General features: G+C 37.8%; 1 protein-coding gene across 4 annotated transcripts in view; it reads right to left on the bottom strand.

Moving 5' to 3' along the window:
- Window positions 1-21,794, bottom strand: part of GAREM1 (GRB2 associated regulator of MAPK1 subtype 1) — a 205,662-nt gene that overhangs the window by 124,464 nt on the left and 59,404 nt on the right. For 3 of the 4 annotated variants that reach the window (XM_033178036.1, XM_033178037.1, XM_033178038.1), the window contains one exon: window positions 7,431-7,571. In XM_033178036.1, the coding sequence (XP_033033927.1) occupies window positions 7,431-7,571 (141 nt within the window). Of the gene's footprint in view, window positions 1-7,430; window positions 7,572-21,135; window positions 21,155-21,794 lie in introns of those variants that run through there. The other variant, XM_033178039.1, reaches the window with a different exon arrangement.

Raw genomic sequence — 21,794 nt, 5'->3', positions numbered from 1 at the left:
AAAACTGCATAAGCAATTCTTACCCATCTTGTGCTTAAGTGTCACTTACTTCTGTACATATTACAACTAAGAGGGAAAGTACTGAGATCATTTTAGCTTGTTATAGATTCACAGATTTGCAGGAGGATGAGAATTTAAAAATAGAAGGCAAACGTGGCTGGAGTTTATCTCAGATGCTTATGTTCAAGTAGCAATCTGTTCATCCATGATGACAGTATCTGTTCATCCATGATGACAGCACACTTGCCATGGAATGCTATAAATTTTCATAAACCCACTCAGAATTCCATTACTTTGCAAATCGGCAGGCTACTGATCTATAGACACCTCACATTCTGATCCATTTGGTTTCTCAAAGCTGTCTCTTGGTAGAGTTTTCTTTGTTGTCTTTCATGACAGAGGGGAGTGAGAGGTGATACCATTTATTTTGTATTACTCACGTGCCAGCACTGTGCTGAGCCATTTACGCAAGTTAGATCTCTGAGAATCTGCACAACATTTTTCTACAGCAGATCTCCATTTTATAGAGTGGAGACTTGGAGCTCAGGACAGCAAATAAAATTCCAAAGAGAATGGCATATCTAGGCTTTCGTGGGGCTTGAGGTTTATATTCTTTTTTTTGTTTGTTTTAAAGTCACATTATGCATACTAAGTTAGGTTTCAGGCCCTAGAAAGGGTCAGCATAAACAAGGGCCTCTGAGACACCAGCTTTAGTGGTAACCAACTGGAGATCTGCGTGACTGATCATGCTGAGCTGCAGTGACAAAAGGAATTTGATGAATAGATATATTAATTGCAGAATAAAAACCATTCAACTTTAGAAATTCCTGGCTAGAATTAAGTTGCTAGGTTTAAAAAATTTACTATTTGTTTTTGTTTAATAAGTCAGGGCAAAAGTGTGGGAAGAAGAGTTGGTGTGCACGTTGAGCTAGCAATGTCTGACACAGGTCCAGGCAGTTTGGAGTTAATGTTCTGAGTACACAGAATGCAGAAAAAATCTGAGTTCTGTATTGTACATTTCTTAGGAAAGGTTTGCCCCTTTGGTAGCAATGTGAAGTAGGAAAGTTCAGATTACATTTATCTGTAATGCCTTTTGAATACAATTTCTATGAATGTGGCAATCTCTTTTCTAAACACTGTCAATTTTTCTTAAGTGGGTTCTCTACTATTAGCAAAGTACATGATGTTGACTGGACACATTCTCTCAGAATCAATTATTAGGTATACCAAGAAAACACCTTTTGTCTAAAACTTATTTTGCCAGAATAGGGAATGTCTTTATTTTCCCAAAGCACATCTAAATAATTTCACAATTCAGAATAAGGAGATTCTTTTTTTTTTTTTTTTTTTTTGAGGCAGAGTCTCGCTCTGTCGCCCAGGCTGGAGTGCAGTGGCTGGATCTCAGCTCACTGCAAGCTCCGCCTCCCGGGTTTACGCCATTCTCCTGCCTCAGCCTCCCGAGTAGCTGGGACTACAGGCGCCCGCCACCTCGCCCGGCTAGTTTTTTGTATTTTTAGTAGAGACGGGGTTTCACCGTGTTAGCCAGGATGGTCTCGATCTCCTGACCTCGTGATCCACCCGTCTCGGCCTCCCAAAGTGCTGGGATTACAGGCTTGAGGAGATTCTTATCACCACCATTTCAGCATGAGGTTCTGATAAGAACTACGGAAGTCATAGTTACCTTTTTTCAAACTTTTACGAAATTATTTTTCATATTAAGAATTTCATGAAAATCTCTGATGTAGCATATATCTTTAAAATGCTGAGTTTTATCGCTTTCCAAAATATGCATGAATGGAGCTGCGGCCTATGACTGCCCAGGCTGTGCACTGCCCAACTCCAAGGGACTGTCTTAACAAAGATCACAAAGCAAGGAGTACTACTTGGAATGGGAAAGTGTAGGTAGGAGCCTTGATCAAAGGAGAATACTGATTGAAAAGAATGGCTGCTACGTGTGCCAGAAAATAAGGACATGATTTAAAAAATGAAGGGGGCATGTCACAGAGACACAGGTGCCAGCCTATACCCAAATGCAGAAACATAGGACTGTTTGAAGAAACAAGGACAGCAATATATCATAGTACACTGAATGGCATAAGAATCCACAAGTCCATGCTCATAATAACAGGGAAGTAAAAAAATAAATAAATAGAAGAGAGAAAAAAAAAGCCTTTCCTTACAGGAGAATGACGGCTAACAAATACAAGAAGGAATGATGGAGTTAAGTTAGAAAAGCACTGTTTTGCCACCTTCATAGTAAAAATGGAATCAGACAGTAATCATCAATAGCTACTTAAAAGGGGAGTGGTGGGGGGAGAAGATTTAGGGAAACAGCAAGATAGTTACAGAGTCTAAAAGTGTGTACTCTCAAATTTCCCAGTAATGGTAATTATTGTAAGTAAATGGTAATTATACAGCAGAGAAACTGGACAATTCGTTAACCAAATGATCAAAACTAAGATCACCAATAAGGAGCAAAGGACATCCCTTGCCACTATCACAACACAGAGCAGATTAGCCAAGACTGCGTAGCCTCATCCAATCATGAGGACACGGGGAAACCCAAACTGAGGGTTGTTTTAGAAAATAATTTGCCTGTATTCTTTCTTTTTTTTTTTTTTTTTTTGAGACGGAGTCTCACTCTGTCGCCCAGGCTGGAGTGCAGTGGCCAGATCTCAGCTCATTGCAAGCTCCGCCTCCTGGGTTCACGCCATTCTCCTGCCTCAGCCTCCCGAGTAGCTGGGACTACAGGCACCCGCCACCTCGCCCGGCTAGTTTTTTGTATTTTTTTAGTAGAGACGGGGTTTCACCGTGTTAGCCAGGATGGTCTCGATCTCCTGATCTCGTGATCCGCCCGTCTCGGCCTCCCAAAGTGCTGGGATTACAGGCGTGAGCCACCGCGCCCGGCCGCCTGTATTCTTTAAAAGATGTCTATATCATGAAACACAAAGACGGCTGAGGAACTTGTTCCAGATTAAAGGAGACTAAAGAGATACAAGAGCAAAATACTAGAAGCGCTCCTAGACTGGATGTTGTCCTGGAGGGGGAAAAAAATACAGTAAGGTCTTATTGGGACAATCAACAAAACTGGAACATGGACAGTAGATTAAAGTATTAAATGTACTGAATTTGCTACCAGTGTTGTGGTTACATAAGAGGATATCCTTGTTCTTAGGAAATACACAGTGAAGTATTAGGGGGATGTATGCTGTCTACTCTCAAAATAACTGAGAAAAAAATAAATAGCATGTTTGTCTGTATTTTTATGTGCATTTGGTGGGGAGGGAGGAGGGTAAGAATGATGAAAAACAAATGTGGCAAAATGATGCTAAAAACGGGTAAAACCGGGGAAATGGCACAAGGGAGTAAACTATACTACTGCAACTTCAAAATAAAATTACAAAAGCAAAACAAACAACAGCAGCCCAAATAACATTGAGGGGTGTCAGTATTCAACTAGCTTGAATGAAGAGAAAAGTAATTCAACTTGTAATTAGTAGTGCAGGAGAAAGAATTAAATCCTTAGAAACATTTAGTTGCTAACATGATCATAATCATCACCATTAACATTTATGGAGGCTTACTAAGTGGTAAACACTCGGAAAGGTGTTTCTCTTTCAATCTTCATAATTACCCTAAGAGAAAGGCACTATAATTATCTTCACTTTACAGATGAGGAAACAAAGGTTTAAAGACGTTTAGGCCGGGCGCGGTGGCTCAAGCCTGTAATCCCAGCACTTTGGGAGGCCGAGACGGGTGGATCACGAGGTCAGGAGATCGAGACCACCCTGGCTAACACGGTGAAACCCCGTCTCTACTAAAAAATACAAAAAACTAGCCGGGCGAGGTGGCGGGCGCCTGTAGTCCCAGCTACTCGGGAGGCTGAGGCAGGAGAATGGCTTAAACCCCGGGAGGCGGAGCTTGCAGTGAGCTGAGATCCGGCCACGGCACTCCACTCCAGCCTGGGCGGCAGAGCGAGACTCCGTCTCAAAAAAAAAAAAAAAAGAGGTTTAGTAACTTGCCCAAAGTAATATAGACAAAAAATGGCAGAAAGAGAAATCAAACTACGTCGTTTGATTACAAAGCTGGTGGGCTTTACTTCTCTGTTAAACATTTTTAATTACTGTTTATTAACTGTCCTCAAAGAATGTGAGATTCATTTCAACCTAGAATAAATTTTGAAAAATTGGTAACATACATATATAAGGGTTTCCTCTAATTAAAAGTAGAGCACAAATAAGTTAGGGAGACATAAATGATTTTTGGTCTCCACAATGTATTATATGCTCTCTTTCTTCCAAGGGCTAAACCTGGCAATAAATAGATTCCTGGAAACAAAATATATCCACTATAACCTTGAAATGATCAATCATATCAAGACTCATAGGTCTCCATTTTACACTGTAATCAAAACATACTCCCAGGCCAGGCGTGATGGCTCGTACCTGTAACCCCAACATTTTGAAAGGCCAAGGCAGGTGGATGGCTTGAGACCTGGAGTTTGAGAGCAGCAACAAAGCAAGAACTGGTCTCTACAAAAAATTTAAAAGTTGGCTGGGCATGGTGCCAGGTACAAGCCTGTAGTGCCAGCTACTCAAGAGGCCGAGGTGGGAGGATCCCTTGAGCCCAGTAGTTCAGGGCTGCAGTGAGCCATGATCACACCACTGCACTCTGGCCTGGGTGACAGAGTGCAACCTTGTTTCAAAACAAACAAACGAACAAAAACACTTATAAAACCACACTGCCTTCTTATTTACCTGTTTGTAAGTTTTTTTTTTTTTTAAACTACTAAATCACTAAATTTGTCTTTGTTAAAGCAAGTTTCATGGTGCTATCTTAAGACATGAAATCCAAAACAAAATGATCAGCTGGAATCTATTTGTACCTCAAAACTTCTACTTAAATTTCTTGTTGAAAATTCAGGAAGACAGTTTAGAACACTTAGACACTCATGACTAACCATTCATTCTATTTTGTTTAATGGCAAATGATCATGAACTATTTGGTCCTGTTTCAAGCTCTTCTTTCTTTATTTTATTTAATATATTTTTCTCCTTTCTGTTGAATGATGTGATCTTCGTGCCCATATTTCCTCTTAGTCTTGGCACCTCCATTTCATTTTTTAAAAATGTATCATTTGCAACATAATCATCTTCCTTATGGATCAAAAGGAAGCTGTTCAACAATATCACATCTTTCTTCCCAATGGAAGCTGGATGGTTCTTTTAAAAAAAAGAAGTTCCAAACACCAAAATATTTACAAACATTTGTGGGTGTTTGAGGAAATCTTATCTCACATTGTGGATGCTCATGCTAGAACAATGGGTTCCCAACACTGGCTGTATATTTTAACCATGGGGGAGCTTTTTAAAATTCTGGTATCCAGCCAACACTCCAGACCAATTAACTTCTGCAGGTAGGACCCTACATCAGTCTTTTTAAAGCTTTCCAGGTGAATCTAATGTATAACCAAGTTTGAGATCCCTGAGTCGAACATCCATGGCCACAAAGAATTATCTTTTGAGTGAAGATCCAAAGGCTTCAGGTGTTTTCTATAATTGGTATAACTTGTGAAGGACTGTATAGTCCAACTGGTGAGTGTGCATACAGGAAAAGGTAACTGAATGAAGACTGAGGACGTGTGCTAAATGAATGGGACACATCAGGAGACCACGTGGGGCTGCAGAGGATGGCTGTACCCTCCTGATGAAATGATGAGCTGAGGGAGGCAACTCCAGCCAGTCAGAGACTGTGTAAATGGAAAATGTCTAGGGTGTTCAGGAAACAGTGAGATGACTAATGTAGCTAGAGTGGGAGGTTCACTCTTTGGAGTAGAAAAGATCAGTTTGGAGACGTAGACTAGAACCAGCCTCTGGAAGGCATTCAACAAGTCAAAGAATCTAGTGGCAAGATGCAGTCTCTAGAAGGGTTTGAGGAAGCGATGAAATGAGGGCACTCTTGGGAAGACTGATTTGACAGAGCTTTTCACAATGATTTTGGGGGAAAGACTAAAATGTAATTTCCTCATAGAAGAATACAGCAGATTAGGTAAAAGAATATAGAATGAAGCAATGTAGCAATTTACCTTTCTTTCCAGTTTTCCACAAAGACAGAAACAGAATTTGGATTTGCTGAAAATAGCATGGATCTCACTGCTAGCAGGAACCACTCTGATGAGAGAATGGGTAGGGTAGCGGGTTTGTTTCCTTCTCTGCCCCCATGAAAATTGCCCCATTTGCCTGAGTTACAGTCTAACAGATGTAATGCTTTCTACAACTATGCATTTCTCTCTTCTTCCATGAAGGCTATCCTTAGGGCTAGGAAATACAATTCTAGAGGACTAAGTTTTAGGCCAGAGAAATTTTGTTTTCTTATAATTTTTTTGAGTAAGGATTTTTGAGAAGCTAAGTAATCCCTGGGTTGTATCGGCAATTGAAGATTCCCAGGAATCAAAAATGGTACCAAACTATTCATTCATTCATTAAATATTCATCAAACAAATACCATTTGCTGTGTCTAGACAGTGGGAATACAGTAAGGTCCCTTTTCCAAATAATAACTCTCTGGGCATTGTAAAGCGGTTATTTGAGAACACAATGGCAGTCCAGGGCTACACAATTTATGGTTAGTTGATTAAGATATTCTGCACAGACTTGGAAAACACTGAACAATAATAGAGAAAAGACTAAGATCCTTTATATAATGTATTACAAGTGCCAGAAAAAGCATATGGTAACATAAGTTTTTTTTAATGGCATTTATAAGCTATCACTATTTAGAGCTTATTTAAGCCACTAGATGTATCCCAAGCTCCTAGAACAGTACTGGCACACTGAATATACTCAATAAAAATCAGTTAAATGGCACTGTTGCATTGAGTCGAGTTCAAAGTGAGGTGAGAAGGCAGGTATTACCCTCCTTTAACTAAAGCAGCGAAGGCATCTCAGTTGCCTGTAATCTAAATGCCTATTGAAAGCAGAGACATATCCAGGTATATGAGCTACCAATCCAATACTTTTAAAACCAGACCACAGTGTTAATTTGTGACATGGAATCTTGTGAAATCTTCACAAAGTCATTCACAAAAGCAATGCTCAAACTGTATACAGGATTCCTCAGAGACATGACCCCCTGAAGCTCCAAGGTTGGCTACATGTATTGATTTTAATTCCAAGACAAAAGAGGTGTTTTATTTGTAAAATTTCTATCTTATAAATACCTCATAAGAATCCCCATTTAACTACATGCATTAATTAGAAAGACTTCTAACAAAATGAAGCTGAGCTTTTACTGATCGATAATCACACACAAATGTTTGCTTCTCTAAGTCATTCTACTCTCTAATTTACAGACAATTCTTAGAGGAAAAGTTTAGCTATTCACATCCCCTTTGTCTCTCTGCCTCGTCTTGGCCCTTGGAGGAGACTTACCTGCATAATGTACCGGAATCTCTATCTTTGGCCCAATGACATAGTGACCCTCCTCCAAGCTGTGGGCAGTAATGGTGGTCCACTGGCGGCAGGAATGAATCAGCAGGTAGTCATTTTCCCGCAGCCCTTCTACGCACTCTCCTAGGAAATACAATTTTATATGAGAAACTCAGAATTCATCATCTGCTGACTCAATACTTTGCAATAAAATTTCATTAGTTAAAACTTGACTAATGCAGAAGTTGATAGTTCATCCCAAGATGAGATAAAGTTTACCTCCGAATTGTTTTTTTTTTTTTAAAGGGTATTCCACACCAAGCTGACAACTGTACATAGAAGTCCATAAAAATGTTTCCCACTGATTTGCAAATAGATATTCAAATATCACATTATACCTAAATGATTATATTTTAATGAAAATAAAACATTTATTAAGTGCCTAGGACACATTAGGTACTCTTTAGATGCTTTGCATATACTGTTTCATGTAATAAGATAACTTTAGGAGGTAGGTAAAAGGTAATGCTCCTTCTTCACAGGTGAGAAAAATCAAAGTTTGAAATGTTAACATGTCTAAGCTCACAGATTTCATAAACTGAAATGCGAGGATTCAAAGCTAGGTCAGATGGATTGAAAGCTTATGATTTAATCACTACAATAAAGCTACAAAAATAAATAATCTTATCTCTGTTGAGAGAGTACTTGAAATTAAATGCCCACAGTTTCTTTTAAATTTTATGTTTGCCAATTTTCTCTGGCCTCCTACCAAACTTCCCAATCAATTAAAAATAATGATTTATAGCATACAAATGAAATTTCTTTTCATTTTAACATTTTCTGAAGTAACTTTTCAGCATTTGAACTGACGGCAAACTATTTCAAAAGAGAAATTCATTCCCTGAAACTTAGAAGATGTTTTTCTAGATGCTGAAATAATCCATCCCCTTAATCCTAATTTAGTAATTTTAAGTGCTCAAAGAAAATTCCTGAAAAGGCTAATTTTTTATATAGAAAACAGCCTTCCTTATTTTGACACTTACTATATTACAGTAATTAAGTTATTAGTGATTTAACTGTGTGTTTTGAAATGGCATTTGTAGATCTCTCAAAAATTATTAAAAGTTTCAGTACTTTTGCAATAAATAGAGGAGACTGTAATGATCAACTTGGCTATCCCAACCTAAACTATCTAATTTGATTCCAAAACAGTAATGCAACAACCTTTAAAACAGTCTTGGCCTGGCATGGTGGCTCATGCCTATAATCCCAACACTCCAGCTGGGAGGACTGCTTGAGTCCAGGAGTTTGAGACATGCATGGGGAACAAGGCAAAACCCCATCTCTACAAAAAACAAAAATACAAAAATTAGCCAGGTGTGGTGGTGCATATTTGTAGTCCCAGCTACTCAGGAGGCTGAGATGGGAGGATCGCTTGAGCCTGGGAGGTGGAAGCTACAGTGAGCTGAGATTGTGCCACTGCACTCCAGGCTGGGTGACAGAGTGAGATTCTGTCTTAAAAAATAAACATAAAATAAAATAAAAAGATTAAAACAGTCTCAAAGCAGGAATACTTTATAGTACAAAATACAAAGAGTTAAAAACTTTATAAGGGGACAGGGAGAGAAAAGAAACAGATCTGGAAGTAGAGGTACATTAGCAGGAGGGGCAGAATCCAATTCATCAGGGGGGATTTTTCAGACCAGGCTCTGCTGCCCATCACCTCTTGAGAAGATGTGGTCTCCTTTTTTCAGAAAGATACTGCCTGGGGCCAATGGTACTCATGAGCCCTTTGTATCCCTCAACCACCTTAGGGCAGGAAGGAAAACTCTAGAACTGCCGCTCCAAAGGAGAAATCACGCAGCCCCCTGTAGAGCATATGCACAGTAGGCAGGAGTTACAAGCAGCAGGTTCAGAGTCCCACAGACCTGGTCTCAAGCGATGTTCTGCTACCCACCACGGTGTGGTCTTGGGCAGGAACCTCCTCCTGTCACCTGTGAGACAGAGTTATTAATACAACAGGCCCTGCTGCACAGAGTGGATGTGGAGATGCACAGAGACAGTGAACGGCAAGTGTGTAGCACCAGGTCTAGCAGGTATTAGAGATCAGGACACATAAGTTATTAATTTTATGGTATGCTTTTTCCTCCTAAAATGTAATGCTTCTATAAATACTGTAATTCAAGTTATAGTAACCTTTAACAAATTAGGAAATGACCTTCAGAGGAGTCGAGAAACTTGCCCAAAGCTGCACAGCTTAGCAAGTGGCAGAAGCTGACTTTGGGGTCTCTCTCCATCTCTTTCCTGCTCTTCCAATGCCACAATGTCCCTTACCTTGAAAACCACTGACAATAATCCAAAGAACAGGGAGAAACTGACCTTTGGCTTCAAGTTTCATTCATTCACTCAACCAATATAACAAGCACTGTTCCGAGTGCTAGGCACACACCAGTGAACAAACCCAAGATCACTGCCCCAGGGCACTTACTATTCAACAGGGAGAAAACAGCCAACACCAGTAACAAACATAAGTAATTAAATTACAAATTAATTCGAAGGTGAGAGATGCTGGGGGCGGGGGGAGTAATGGGTAAGATGATCAGGATTATCTAGAACAAGGGACAGTTCATACATTTATTTTTAACTATTCCAACAAACATTCATTTGTTATCCAACAAACATTTATTATTTTTTATGCAAATGGCAATGAGCGAGTGGGTAAAAATATAAAGAAGACTTGGTCCCTACATTCAAGAACTCATTCTTGAGGGTGAGGTGGGTTCCTATGTAATTTTACATAAGAGAGGCCATGATGAGTGCTATGCAAGAGGAATACGAAATGCAGAGCAGAGATTGGGATTTCAGCAGAGGAGATCAAGAAAAATGTGAAAGGGCAAATACAGCATGTGAGCTGCTCTTTCTTTGAAGAATGAGCTGGGCTTAGGTAAGAGAGAGGCAAAGGGGAACCACTGAAGGGTTCTAGATGAGAAGATGGCCAAAGCTCTGCTTTAGAAAAATTAATCTGGTGGAACTCTAAAAGATGGATTGGAGAAGAGAGAAACCAGACACATGGGGCGTATGCAGAAAACCCAGAGGTAGAACACACTGCCACTCAGGGGGAAATAAACGTTGTTTTCTGCAACTAAATTGTTGTATCATAAAAACTGTTTTAATTTTATCCCACAGTGGGCTCTAAAGAGGCAGCCAAGAAACAACTGCAGTCAAGTTAATCAAAATGAAAATTTAATGTTAAGTCCTACTGCTAGCTGGTGTAGTAAACACTCCAGTAAGAGGATTCAGAATGATTTTTAAAGCCATAAAGTAGTAAGAAACCAATGCCCATTTTTGAGCTTATGTATTTTTTTTTATTTTATTTTAACTGAGCTGTGTGCCTGCTTTAGGCAAAATAAGTTCCAGAAAAATTGTCCAGAAATAAAACTTAATATAATCACTTAAAATATCCTGGGGTAGGCCACTAATAGAGACATTACACTAAATGAATTCATAAAGTAAACAATTTTGTGACATAATTATTCTGTTGCTTAACTACTACATATAATGTACTAAAATTTACATATTTAACTCAATGATGTAGTAAGGAGACGTCTAAAAGAACTGCATGTCAAATTCCAAAATATGTGAATGCCATCCTGAAATTTCCCCACATTTAACATGCTTCTGGGATATGCTTGGATTTTACTTGCCCCATTTGACCTCGATCCTGTCAACATTAAGTCTTACCTACCTGTTAAAATAATTTTTAACACTAGGATAACTAGAATCCATGAAACCTGCAAAGTTAGTCTGCTTAAAAAAAAAAAAGGATTCAATTTCAAAATCCAAAATAAACATTTATAAGCTGGACATGCGCAAATGGGTAATTCTCTTTTCTGCTCCTTTGGCTTCTGGGCCAACAGATCTCCTGAGCCACCTTTCGGATCCCTGCTTGCTATTTTCTCTCAGTGCTTTCTTCTTGACATTTGCCGTAACTGTAGGAGTTATTGAGGCTCCACCCCTTAGCCTGTTCACCCTGTCTCCTCTACAATCTTACATATTTCTCAAGAATTCAATTAGTTGCAGACAACTCCAAAATCCTTGTTAATACCAGTTGCTAACTTTTATTCTGAGTCCTATTCTAGACTTTATTTCCTACACATTTCTAACTAGATGTCCCTCTGTCCTTCATTAGGCATCATATATTCAATCACTACACACTTATTGAGGGCCAATTATGTTCTAGGACCTGGAAACTTGGTAATGAACCATGTACCTGTGCTTGTGGAGTGGACCTTTTGGCTGGATTTTCAATCTTTTCTTTCTTTCTTTTTCTTTTATTGAGACAGTCTTGCTCTGTTGCCCAGGCTGAAGTACATACAGTGGTGTGATCTCAGCTCACTGCAACCTCTGTCTCCCAGCTTCAAGCGATTCTCGTGCCTTAGCCTCCCGAGTAGCTGGGATTTCAGGCATGCACCACTACACCCATCTAACTTTTGTATTTTTAGGTTTTACCATGTTGGCCAAGCTGGTCTCAAACTCCTGGCCTCAAGTGATCTGCCTGCTTCGGCCTCCCAAAGTGCTGTGATTACAGGAGTGAGCCACTGTGCCCGGTCTCAATCTTTTTATTCTCCTAATATATTTAAATATTGTTGCAGATAACATTTTAAAAAATGAAAATGTAGTACTACTCACATGCCTGCAGCAGTTCCATTCATACAGAATGAGGCCCTGAGTCCAATACTCAAGGTCCCCATGATTTATTTTTAATAGTTTACTACCTTATGTTACCCTCTCCCGCTCCCAACCTACACAAAACCCAAAGGGACCGTTCCCTGCTTACATACATGCTGTATTCTCACTTAATATGAGCCCTCTGCTCACTTCAGTTTCCTTGCCTTGGCCTTTATCTCTCAATCCTTATTTACCCAGTTCCTCACCCTAACTCAAGTGCTACCTTTGTGAATGTCTTCCTGATTCTAATCTTTCTTTGTTTTTGTTTTGAGCCAGGTTCTCGCTCTGTCACCCAGTCTGGCATGAAGTGGTTCAATCACAACTCACTGCAGCATCAACTTCTCAGGCTCAAGTGATCCTCCTGCCTCAGCCTCCCAAAGTGATGGGACTACAGGTGTGAGCCACTGAGCCCAGCCCTGGTCCTAATCCTACTCATTTAAACTGCACTGATTTTATAGTTTTGCTTACAGTCTATGCTGAATTTATAAGTTTGTTTTAAAGCTATGAGTACAGAAATCTTAGATCAACTTTTTAATGTTTATGTATTAATATTTAAATGCCAACACAATAAAAATAACTTAACCTGTAGAAATTACCAGCATTTTTTTCCCTTTTAAAACTGGTCTAGACATTCACCAACTTTGAGAAACATGGTTATAAGGAATAAGGAACAAAGGTTTGCAGGACCATAACATGCTATTAATCTTTATTTAGAATATTTCTCCCTGGACACTGAATCTTATTTTTTTATGCTGATTGTTAAGTATTTTAGCTTTGTCCAAATTGTCATTACCTTCCTTACAGTTGAATGTATCTGAATTACCGCATAACTATAGTGCCTTTATGAATTAAAGCACCCTTCTGAATTACTTAGGATGGTTGTGAATCAATGTAAGCAGTTATGTAACATCTGTCACAGCAGAACCCAAATCTCTATTAAATGCTTTTTTACTTTTAAACATGAAGAGGAAAGACATTCGGATGACTAAATATAATATGTTAATAATAAACTTGTTAGCTTAACTACGGATGCGTTTTCTTTTAAGGTTGGGATGAATCCAGAGAACAAAACAGACACATGCTCATGTTGGGTTTTTGGGGTTGTTTCTTGCCATTCTTATGTTGCACAAAACAAACCCCAGTTGACAGAACAAATAAAAGGCAAGTATACGTGATTTTAGTTAACTCTGTAAGTTGTGTGCTCGTATATTAAGGTGTTTTTTGTTTTTTTTTTTTTTCTCACATTTGTGTTTCTTTGTACTTAGAGTATTGTATTTCACATCAGAGTAACTGGCTTGGTAAACCATCTGAAGCTGTATCCCTGCAGAAGGCATGCATGTTTAATCCCTTCAACTCCGAAATACCTAACTTTGCAAATATATAACCTTATATGACAGATTATTTTTCTTTTTAAAGTATGTTTTTATTCTTCATTAGCCTGATTTTTTCTCAGCACTGTGGTAGAGCCTTGTCTATAGTAGTAGACATTTAAATAGTTGTTGACTGACTAATATGGCCCCACTGAAATAATCTGATTTGTTAGTACATATATAATAAGAATCAGATTGGCTGAACTTGATATTGTTTTTATCTGTCACGGACATAAACTGTTCCTTATGTCTTAGCTAGATCTATTAAACAATGAATAATTTAATAAATTCTATGATTTCTGTCTTGGCACTTATTATCAATCTAATTTAACAGTTGTGCATTATTTTACCAACATCAAAAGGAAAGCTATTCAAGTTATAATACTGTACTTATTCTTCCTCTTTTAATAAATAGTGTGGCATAATTTTAATTATGTTTACTTGTCCTTTTCACGTAGAAAGGAAATTTACTGAGTCAGTTAAATACCCAAACCACTGTACTTCTCTTACAATTTTTTTTTTTTTTTTTTTTTTTTTTTGAGACAGAGTCTCGCTCTATCACCCAGGATGGAGTGCAGTGGTGCGATCTTGGCTCATTGCAACCTCCGCCTCCCGGGTTCAAGTGATTCTCCTTCCTCAGCCTCTTGAGTAGCTGAGATTACAGGCGTACACCATCATGTCTGGCTAATTTTTGTATTTTTAGTAGAGATGTGGTTTTGTCATGTTGGCCAGGCTGGTCTCGAACTCCTGACCTCAAGTAGTCCGCACACCTTCGCCTCCCAAAATGCTGGGATTACAGGCTTGAGCCACCGAGCCCGGCCTTCTCTTAACAATTTAAACTTTTTTCAAAATACCTTCAATGGAAGGGGCTGACTACCAAGTAAGAGTCCTCTTCCTTCCAGGTACACAGTAGACCACAATCCCTAACTGCCCTTGCAGTTAAGTGTGCCATGTCACTGAGTTCTAGCCAATGATGTATGAATAGAAATGACATTTCCTACTTCCTGTCCTGGCCTTACCCATGAAAGCTGCTCATAAGCTATCCTCTGTGCTCTTTTCTGGACCAATGGCTAAATATTGATTCTCAGGAATACCTTGGAAAAAAGTGAAGATAGCACAGCTGCAAGCAGGCCGGTTTTCTCAATTCATATGTATTCAAACAAACCATCTACCTAGGCCCTGACCGGTCACATACTGAGTTGTTATGTGAGAAATACCATTCTACTGTGATATTATGCCTGTGATGTGTTGCAGTTTTTCTTTTTGGTTACAGCAGTTAGCCTACCCAAACTAAAACATCTATATACATAACCCTCAACACCAGCAGTCTTCTGATTCTAATCATCACTAAAGTTTTATTACACAGGCTGTTCTTTCTAACTATTCTTCACACATACAAACTTACCTTCACCTTGCAAAGGTAGCTTAGATTAAAAAATGCCATTCCTCATTCTTTTAGTTACATTTGATTCTATAAACTGAGGGATATAATTAAACACTATTTAATTCGCATCTTCAAACATTATTTTTTATTCTTCTTTTTTGTAGAGAGGGGGTTTCACCACGTTGCCCAAGCTGGTCTCAAACTCCTGGACTCAAGCAATCCACCCGCCTTAACCTCTCAAAGTGCTGGGATTACAAGCGTTAGCCACCGCGCCCAGCCTAGCATCCTCACACATTTAAAACAAATGATGTCTTAGTTGTTTTCCTGTCTTATAAACAAACAAGAACTGTTTACTGTGAGACTACAACATGACATTCTGGTAGTACTTCTCTGTCCTGATGGACTATAATCAAATTACATGATGAGTAAAGAAACGGTATGTGGTGGGGGGAAAGAGGTGAAATCATAGAAAACTGCTATGAAACAATGAAAGAACAATCATGAAATCAAAAAATGAAAATGTTGTCTGTGAAAAGGCAGCAAGGTGTTCCAAACAGAACGTCAAAAAAGAGGAGGAGAACTCTGAAATAAGTAACTAATTGGCAACTAACTTCTAAGAGGGAGAAATGACAAAGTGATAAGGAAGGATGTGGTTATAGGACATCACTGAAGTACAGGTAATAAATGAAGTCAATGGAAACTGAAAAAACCAAAATGTCTTCAGTGGGAAAAGAAAGCTCTTGGAACAAGAGAAGAAACTGCTTTTAGCCCAATGGTTGAGGTATTATAAGAAAGTATAAGACTGAAGAGGAAGGAACAGACACTGGTATCAATCAAAGAAAACTATCTGAAGCCACCTGATGATAAAAGCTTCCTGCAAAGCATAGTATGGATTTTAAAAAGACAAAGTTTCTGGACAGATACTAGGAATGCAACAGAAAATCAGTGTCCTAAATCTGAGCAGCCACAATGAATAATTTTATTACTATGCTAAAAGTCACCTCTAACTTTCAGCTATCCCAAATGATCCTCCAACACTATGCAAGTGCCTACGTTTCTACTCTCATTCACTTCAACAATGCAGCGCATTACTAGGTGCTGTTGTTTTGTGGATACTAAGACACGAGGTGCTCTGGAAAAACAACCACTATAGACAGCAACAGTGGCACTTGAGTTTAGTTGCTGTCCTGTTCTAATCATGTGTAAAAATGAGAACACAGTTGCTTGTCTCAGGGCCAATGGTCCCTGTGTGTGAGAAGGATCGGCAGCCTTAAGGAAGACGGTGACAGTGGTTCTGAGTGGAGGCTGCAGTGAGACGAGATCTCACCACTGCACTCCAGCCTGGGCAACAAGAGTGAAACTGTCTCAAAAACAAACAAACAAAAACCAAAAACAAATAGATTCCTTAGGATTTTCTGTATGCAAATTCATGTCATCTCTGAAAAGACACAGTCTTAGTTCTCCTTTTCCAAACTGGATGCCACGTTTTTCTTCTACTTGCCTAATAGCCCTAGCTAGAATCTCCAGTACAATGCTGAACATAAGTGGCAACAAAGATCTATCTTTAAAAAGAATGGGCCCTTCTTTTCCCTCTTTATTCTTTCTGACAGATGGAATGTAGATGACATTACTAGAGTGCCAGCGACCATCTCAGATCTTGAAGGGAAGTTAGGACTGGAATTGAGGCCAAGAAATAGCAACAACTGAGAAAAAAACCTGGGTCCCTGTCATCCTGAGCAGCATCAACCTCAGATCTCCTAGCTAGACTTCACTTTGGGTCTCTGTGACTTGAGTCCAAGCTGAAATTGATGCACAGGAGCATTTAAATAAAGTTTAAATATTGCAATGCCTGCATGACTCAATCAAAATATATGTACTACTTCCAACACACAAAAGTAGAGTTTTGTCTTTTTCTTTTTTTTTTTAAAAAACAACTTTACTAAAGGTGTCCATCTAAGGAAGTACTGTCTAAGCCTGGTTCTAGATTGTAAATTTTGAACAAGGTTTGGTATCTAATTTTTTTCAACTTCAAAATAATTCCATTGGGTTTACAGTATTTATCAATATTATGCTTCTAATATATCATTTCAGGCTTCCTAGTTTCTGATTGTAGAGGCTGTATTACTTTTGCTAACTCTAGATTACTTCAGAAAGCCAAGATTACCCTAAAATCACTAAAAATATTGTCACACCTTTAATAAAAAAAACTCCGTGCTTGTGTCTATTTACAAAAAAGAGGTATTTGTTAACTCATTCTTTGAATGGTTAAATTTGTATATATTATATGCTTTGATTCTAAGTTATTGATAAACTAAGTCAGGGGCATAAGTCTAAATGGGGTGATATCAAGTATCCCCAATGCAGAAAGAAAAACAATGAGTGCTTTTATATTAATGGCAAAAAATTGTGAATACAGATGAAACATCTGTCCTAGAATTAACCATCAGCAGGAGAACTTAACGTCAGCATTAATACCTGACTGATATCAAACAGTGAGTACAACAGAAAGGGAAAGCCACGGCACAGACTGTGGCTTCTGTACCCATTTGACTATTGTTAAGACTAAGTACCCAGTAACCAACTCTCAATCCCTTCTCTTGTACCTTAGGCCTTAAACATGTAGCACAGAAATTCTAGTGCAACCCATGATTAGGAGCTCCCTGTTTTCTGAAAATGTCCAAAAATTTAAAAGAAAGCAACTTAACTTTTGGGAGCAGAATCTATATGCCAATCAAATCAGAAAGGTTTTTTCCTTTAAATCCCTCAGAATATTTTTGTTCTGGGAAAACATTCTGATTAAGTTAAGCTATGTATCTGCTGTCATAAAATGTTGACTAATCTAAAAGTGACTTCTAATTCCTGTATTGACTAGAAGTATAAAATGTTTAGAAAAGTAATGACAGAATAAGTGCTAAAGATGCACTTAAGTCCCCATAGCACCTATCTTTCCTTGGTGTGTACACCATGAAACAAGCAGAAACCCTCATCTCCCCAATTAGCCTATCAGCTCTTTTGGCTCAACATCATCTCTTTTTCTGCTGTTTGCATTCCACAAGACCACTAGGCAATAGAGCAAGTGTGTAACAACTGCTTTCTACATGAACTATCTTAGGTATAAATTGGTGAATGTTCATATCAAATACGTCTAAATATAAATTAGGCACTCAGATTTTAAACATTTAAGCCCCTCAAAGAAAGCAGAATGTATAAGAAAAAAAATGTTTCAGGTATTTTCTATTGATATCTTCCTACCTTAAACATCAACAAAGCTACATTAAAATCCTATTTTTGGGTTAGTACTTTATTCAAAGGCCCAAAGACTATAAACTTGAACTCCAAGCAAGTGAAAGAATTTTGTTTCTACATTTTACAGTTTACTGTGAAATCCCAGTAAGAAAAGAAGAAAATCGAGATTAATCTAGACAAAGCAATATGTGGTAATGAAGTCAAAGAACTTCAAGGTGAAATCTAAGCAAACAGGAATGCATGATACAAAAGAGAAAAAAAGATTAGGGATATATTATTACCTCTTTTCAAATGAACCCTTGGACAAAAGACTCCTTTCTCAACAGTAGAATGACCAGGAATTACATATAATAGACTCCTGCTGTATGAAACAGAAGCATGCCTTAATTCAAATCTGAAATTTTACACCCTGAAATACTGAACTGTAACTAATATTTAAAAGATAAGATTTCTACACCAAGCAACTTTCAGAAAAACAGATGAGCAACTGTAGTACCAGTATTTCTGCAAACATTCAAAATATACTAAATCTCCTAGCACAAGACCTGACACGTACCATGGAATATTTCAGGCATGCAGGTGAGAGAGGGCGCTCACATTTACATCAAAGAATTACTCTTTGAAAATCCATTAAACTACAATATAGAGACATTCCTCTCAGTAAGTCTGATACATCAGGTTTGTCCTCCACTGTTGGACAGGTCGTAAGATGATGCATTTGGTTTGTGCAATGTGTGTATCTATAACACTGTGTGAAGGTCTCTTCACACATAAAAGGCACACAGAAGACAGAGAAAGTAAGAGAATCACAGAAGCAGACAGGTGTCATCTCAGGCTATAACAGACATCAGAGGCCAAATGACCAGCCATGTTTCTAAGATCCCAACCTCTCCATCCCCAACTCTCTGCTTCCAGTAACTTAAATGAATTTATTATTCTACCTGGTAGGTGAGACACAGTGTGCATTCTCTCAGAAATAGCCTAGGATTGGATTTACAGCCAGATTTAGTTGAAACTGTGGTTTATTTATTTTTATTGATATATTTTTAGAGACAGTCTCACTCTGTTGCCCAGCCTGGAGTGCACTGGCACGATCATAGCTCAATTGTAGCCATGAACTCCTGGGCTCAAATGATTCTCCTGCCTTAGCCTTCCAAATTGTTGGTACTACAGGTATGCACTGCCACACTGGATGTTTTTTAGTTTTTGTAGAAACAGGATCACTCCCTATGTTGCCCAGGCTGGTCTTAAACTCCTGGTCTCAAGAGATCCTGCCACCTTGGCCTCTCAAAGCATGGTTCTATTATTAATTAACTATATGATCATGGGTAAATTACTTAACATCTTGAGCCTTCAGTGTTCTCACATTTAAAATAATAGTATCAATAATTACATAAGGAAGTTGAGATGCTTTTATGAGTATAAATATAAAGGACTCAATATAGTACTGTGTAGATAGAAGTCTCTCAACAAATATGACTTCGGTTTTTTGTTTTGTTTTGTTTTGTTTTGAGACAGAGTCTCACTCCATCACCTAGGCTGGAGTGTAGCGGAGCAATCTCGGCTCACTGCAACCTCTGTCTCCCGGGTTCAAGCGATTCTCGTGTTTTAGATTCCTGAGCAGCTGGGATTGCAGGTCAAACGTTAGGGATTTTCAGTGTCAGTTTCAAATCTGGCATAGCTTCCTTTGAACTTTATTATGTGACAAATAAAACAAACATAAAATACAAGAGAATCAAATTATAAAATATAATTCATTGTACCAGAAGTCATACCAAATATATATCCTTCAGAAAAATATTTCAACTACATATTTGACAGTTTGGGGGAGTCACTCACATTAAGTAGATTTCCAAAAATACTGCTTCGCCTTAAAAACAAAACCACATACAACTTGAAAGAAACAAAGACTCATACAAATGTCAATGTTGAAAACCTAATGATGTGTCCAGTATCAATATATAAAACCACCGAATTTTAATATTATCTGTACACATAACAGAGGGTTAATAAGAAAAATGCAGACTATTTTATTTTGCCAGGTGGGTTGCCCTGAAAACAGTGGCTAGATGACATTCTACATCCATGACTTCAAAACACACACAATAAAAAAGTTCAACATGAAAGGGCACTATATCAAAATAATGGAAATAAGCAAACACTAAAAAAACCCAGATCATTAAGTTTTATAGATAGGGCTATAAAGATATAATAGGCCTAAAAGAAGTAAAATAAGTGTCTCTGTTAAGTAGGGTGCAACTTCTTAAAACTGAACTGGAAAACAAAGCAGCTATCATTTCTTTTTAAAACTCTAAAGATGAGGGGAAAAAAAAAAAACTCCACCAAAACCAACCCCAAGAGTTTACAGATACTGACTGAAAGATACCATCAATTAAATTGTTGCTGTGGTTACATTCCCAAGCAATTATACTGCTTACGAATAAATTACTAGTATAATTTTCTGGGGCAAAATGTAACAAAAGAAAATCACTTTGACACTTAGTCATACTTACATAGGAATATTTCCTAAACTTGTAATCTGAGACATGGAATATTTATCTGGCTTAAGGGGAGGCAAGCCATAGCTGTGAGAATTCATAAGTTTATTGTATACCCATATACTTTTTTAAAATGAAAAATCTATTTTAATGACTGAAAGTGTACAAAAAATTATAGATAAAAGATCGCTATTTGCAAAGTTTAAATTACATTAAATTGAAATAACATTTTAAGGTTTTCACAGACAATGACAAAATAAGGGATCAGTACAGCTTGGCTCAATAAATTAAGGATTGTCCTTCACCAAGATCCATCAGCAAATCACTGTGTCGACTTGATCCAGTGACTATTTTCTAAATTTCTCAGACAGACAAATAGATGAGTATACAGACATGAAGAAAGACAGTTGGAATATCATTAAGCATATATAAACATATGAGTTATTTTTTTCAGACAAGGGCAACTAATTGAAGAAGTTTACCTGAAGTAAGTGGTTACATAAAAAAAACAGTTAAGTCATAAAACAAGTCTTAAAATATGCAAAAAAAAATTGAAATAATATGAAGCACCTTCTTCTGACCACAACTGAATAAAACTACAAATCAATAACAAGAAAAATTTCCGAAACTATGTAAACACATGGAGACTAAACAACATACTCCTGAGTGACCAGTGGGTCAATGAAGAAATTAAGAAGAAAAGTTTAAAACGTATTGAAACAAATGATAATGGAAACACAACATATTAAAACCTATGGGATACAGCGAAAGCAGTGCTAAAAGGAAAGTTAATCGCTATAAGTGCCTGCATCAAAAAGGAAAAAAACCTTCAAATTAATAACCCAGTGATGTATCTTAAAGAACTAGAAAAGCAAGGGCAAACAAAATCCAAAATTAGTATAAGAAATAATAAAAATCAGAGCAGAAATAAATGAATTTGAAATATAGAACACAATACAAAATACCAATGAAATGAAAAAAAAGATAATCAAAATTGACAAACCTTGAGCCAGACTAAGAAAAAAAGAGGGAAGAGTCAAATAAATAAAATTAGAAATAAAAAAGGAGATATTACAACTGATACCACAGAAAGTCAAAGGATCATTAGTGGCTACCATGAGCAACTTATATGCCAATAAAT

This window comes from Trachypithecus francoisi, unplaced genomic scaffold (assembly GCF_009764315.1).
Source record: "Trachypithecus francoisi isolate TF-2019V2 unplaced genomic scaffold, Tfra_2.0 Lachesis_group19, whole genome shotgun sequence".
NCBI classification, from domain to species: Eukaryota; Metazoa; Chordata; class Mammalia; order Primates; family Cercopithecidae; genus Trachypithecus; species Trachypithecus francoisi.
This window is presented reverse-complemented; position numbering and strand designations above follow the sequence as displayed.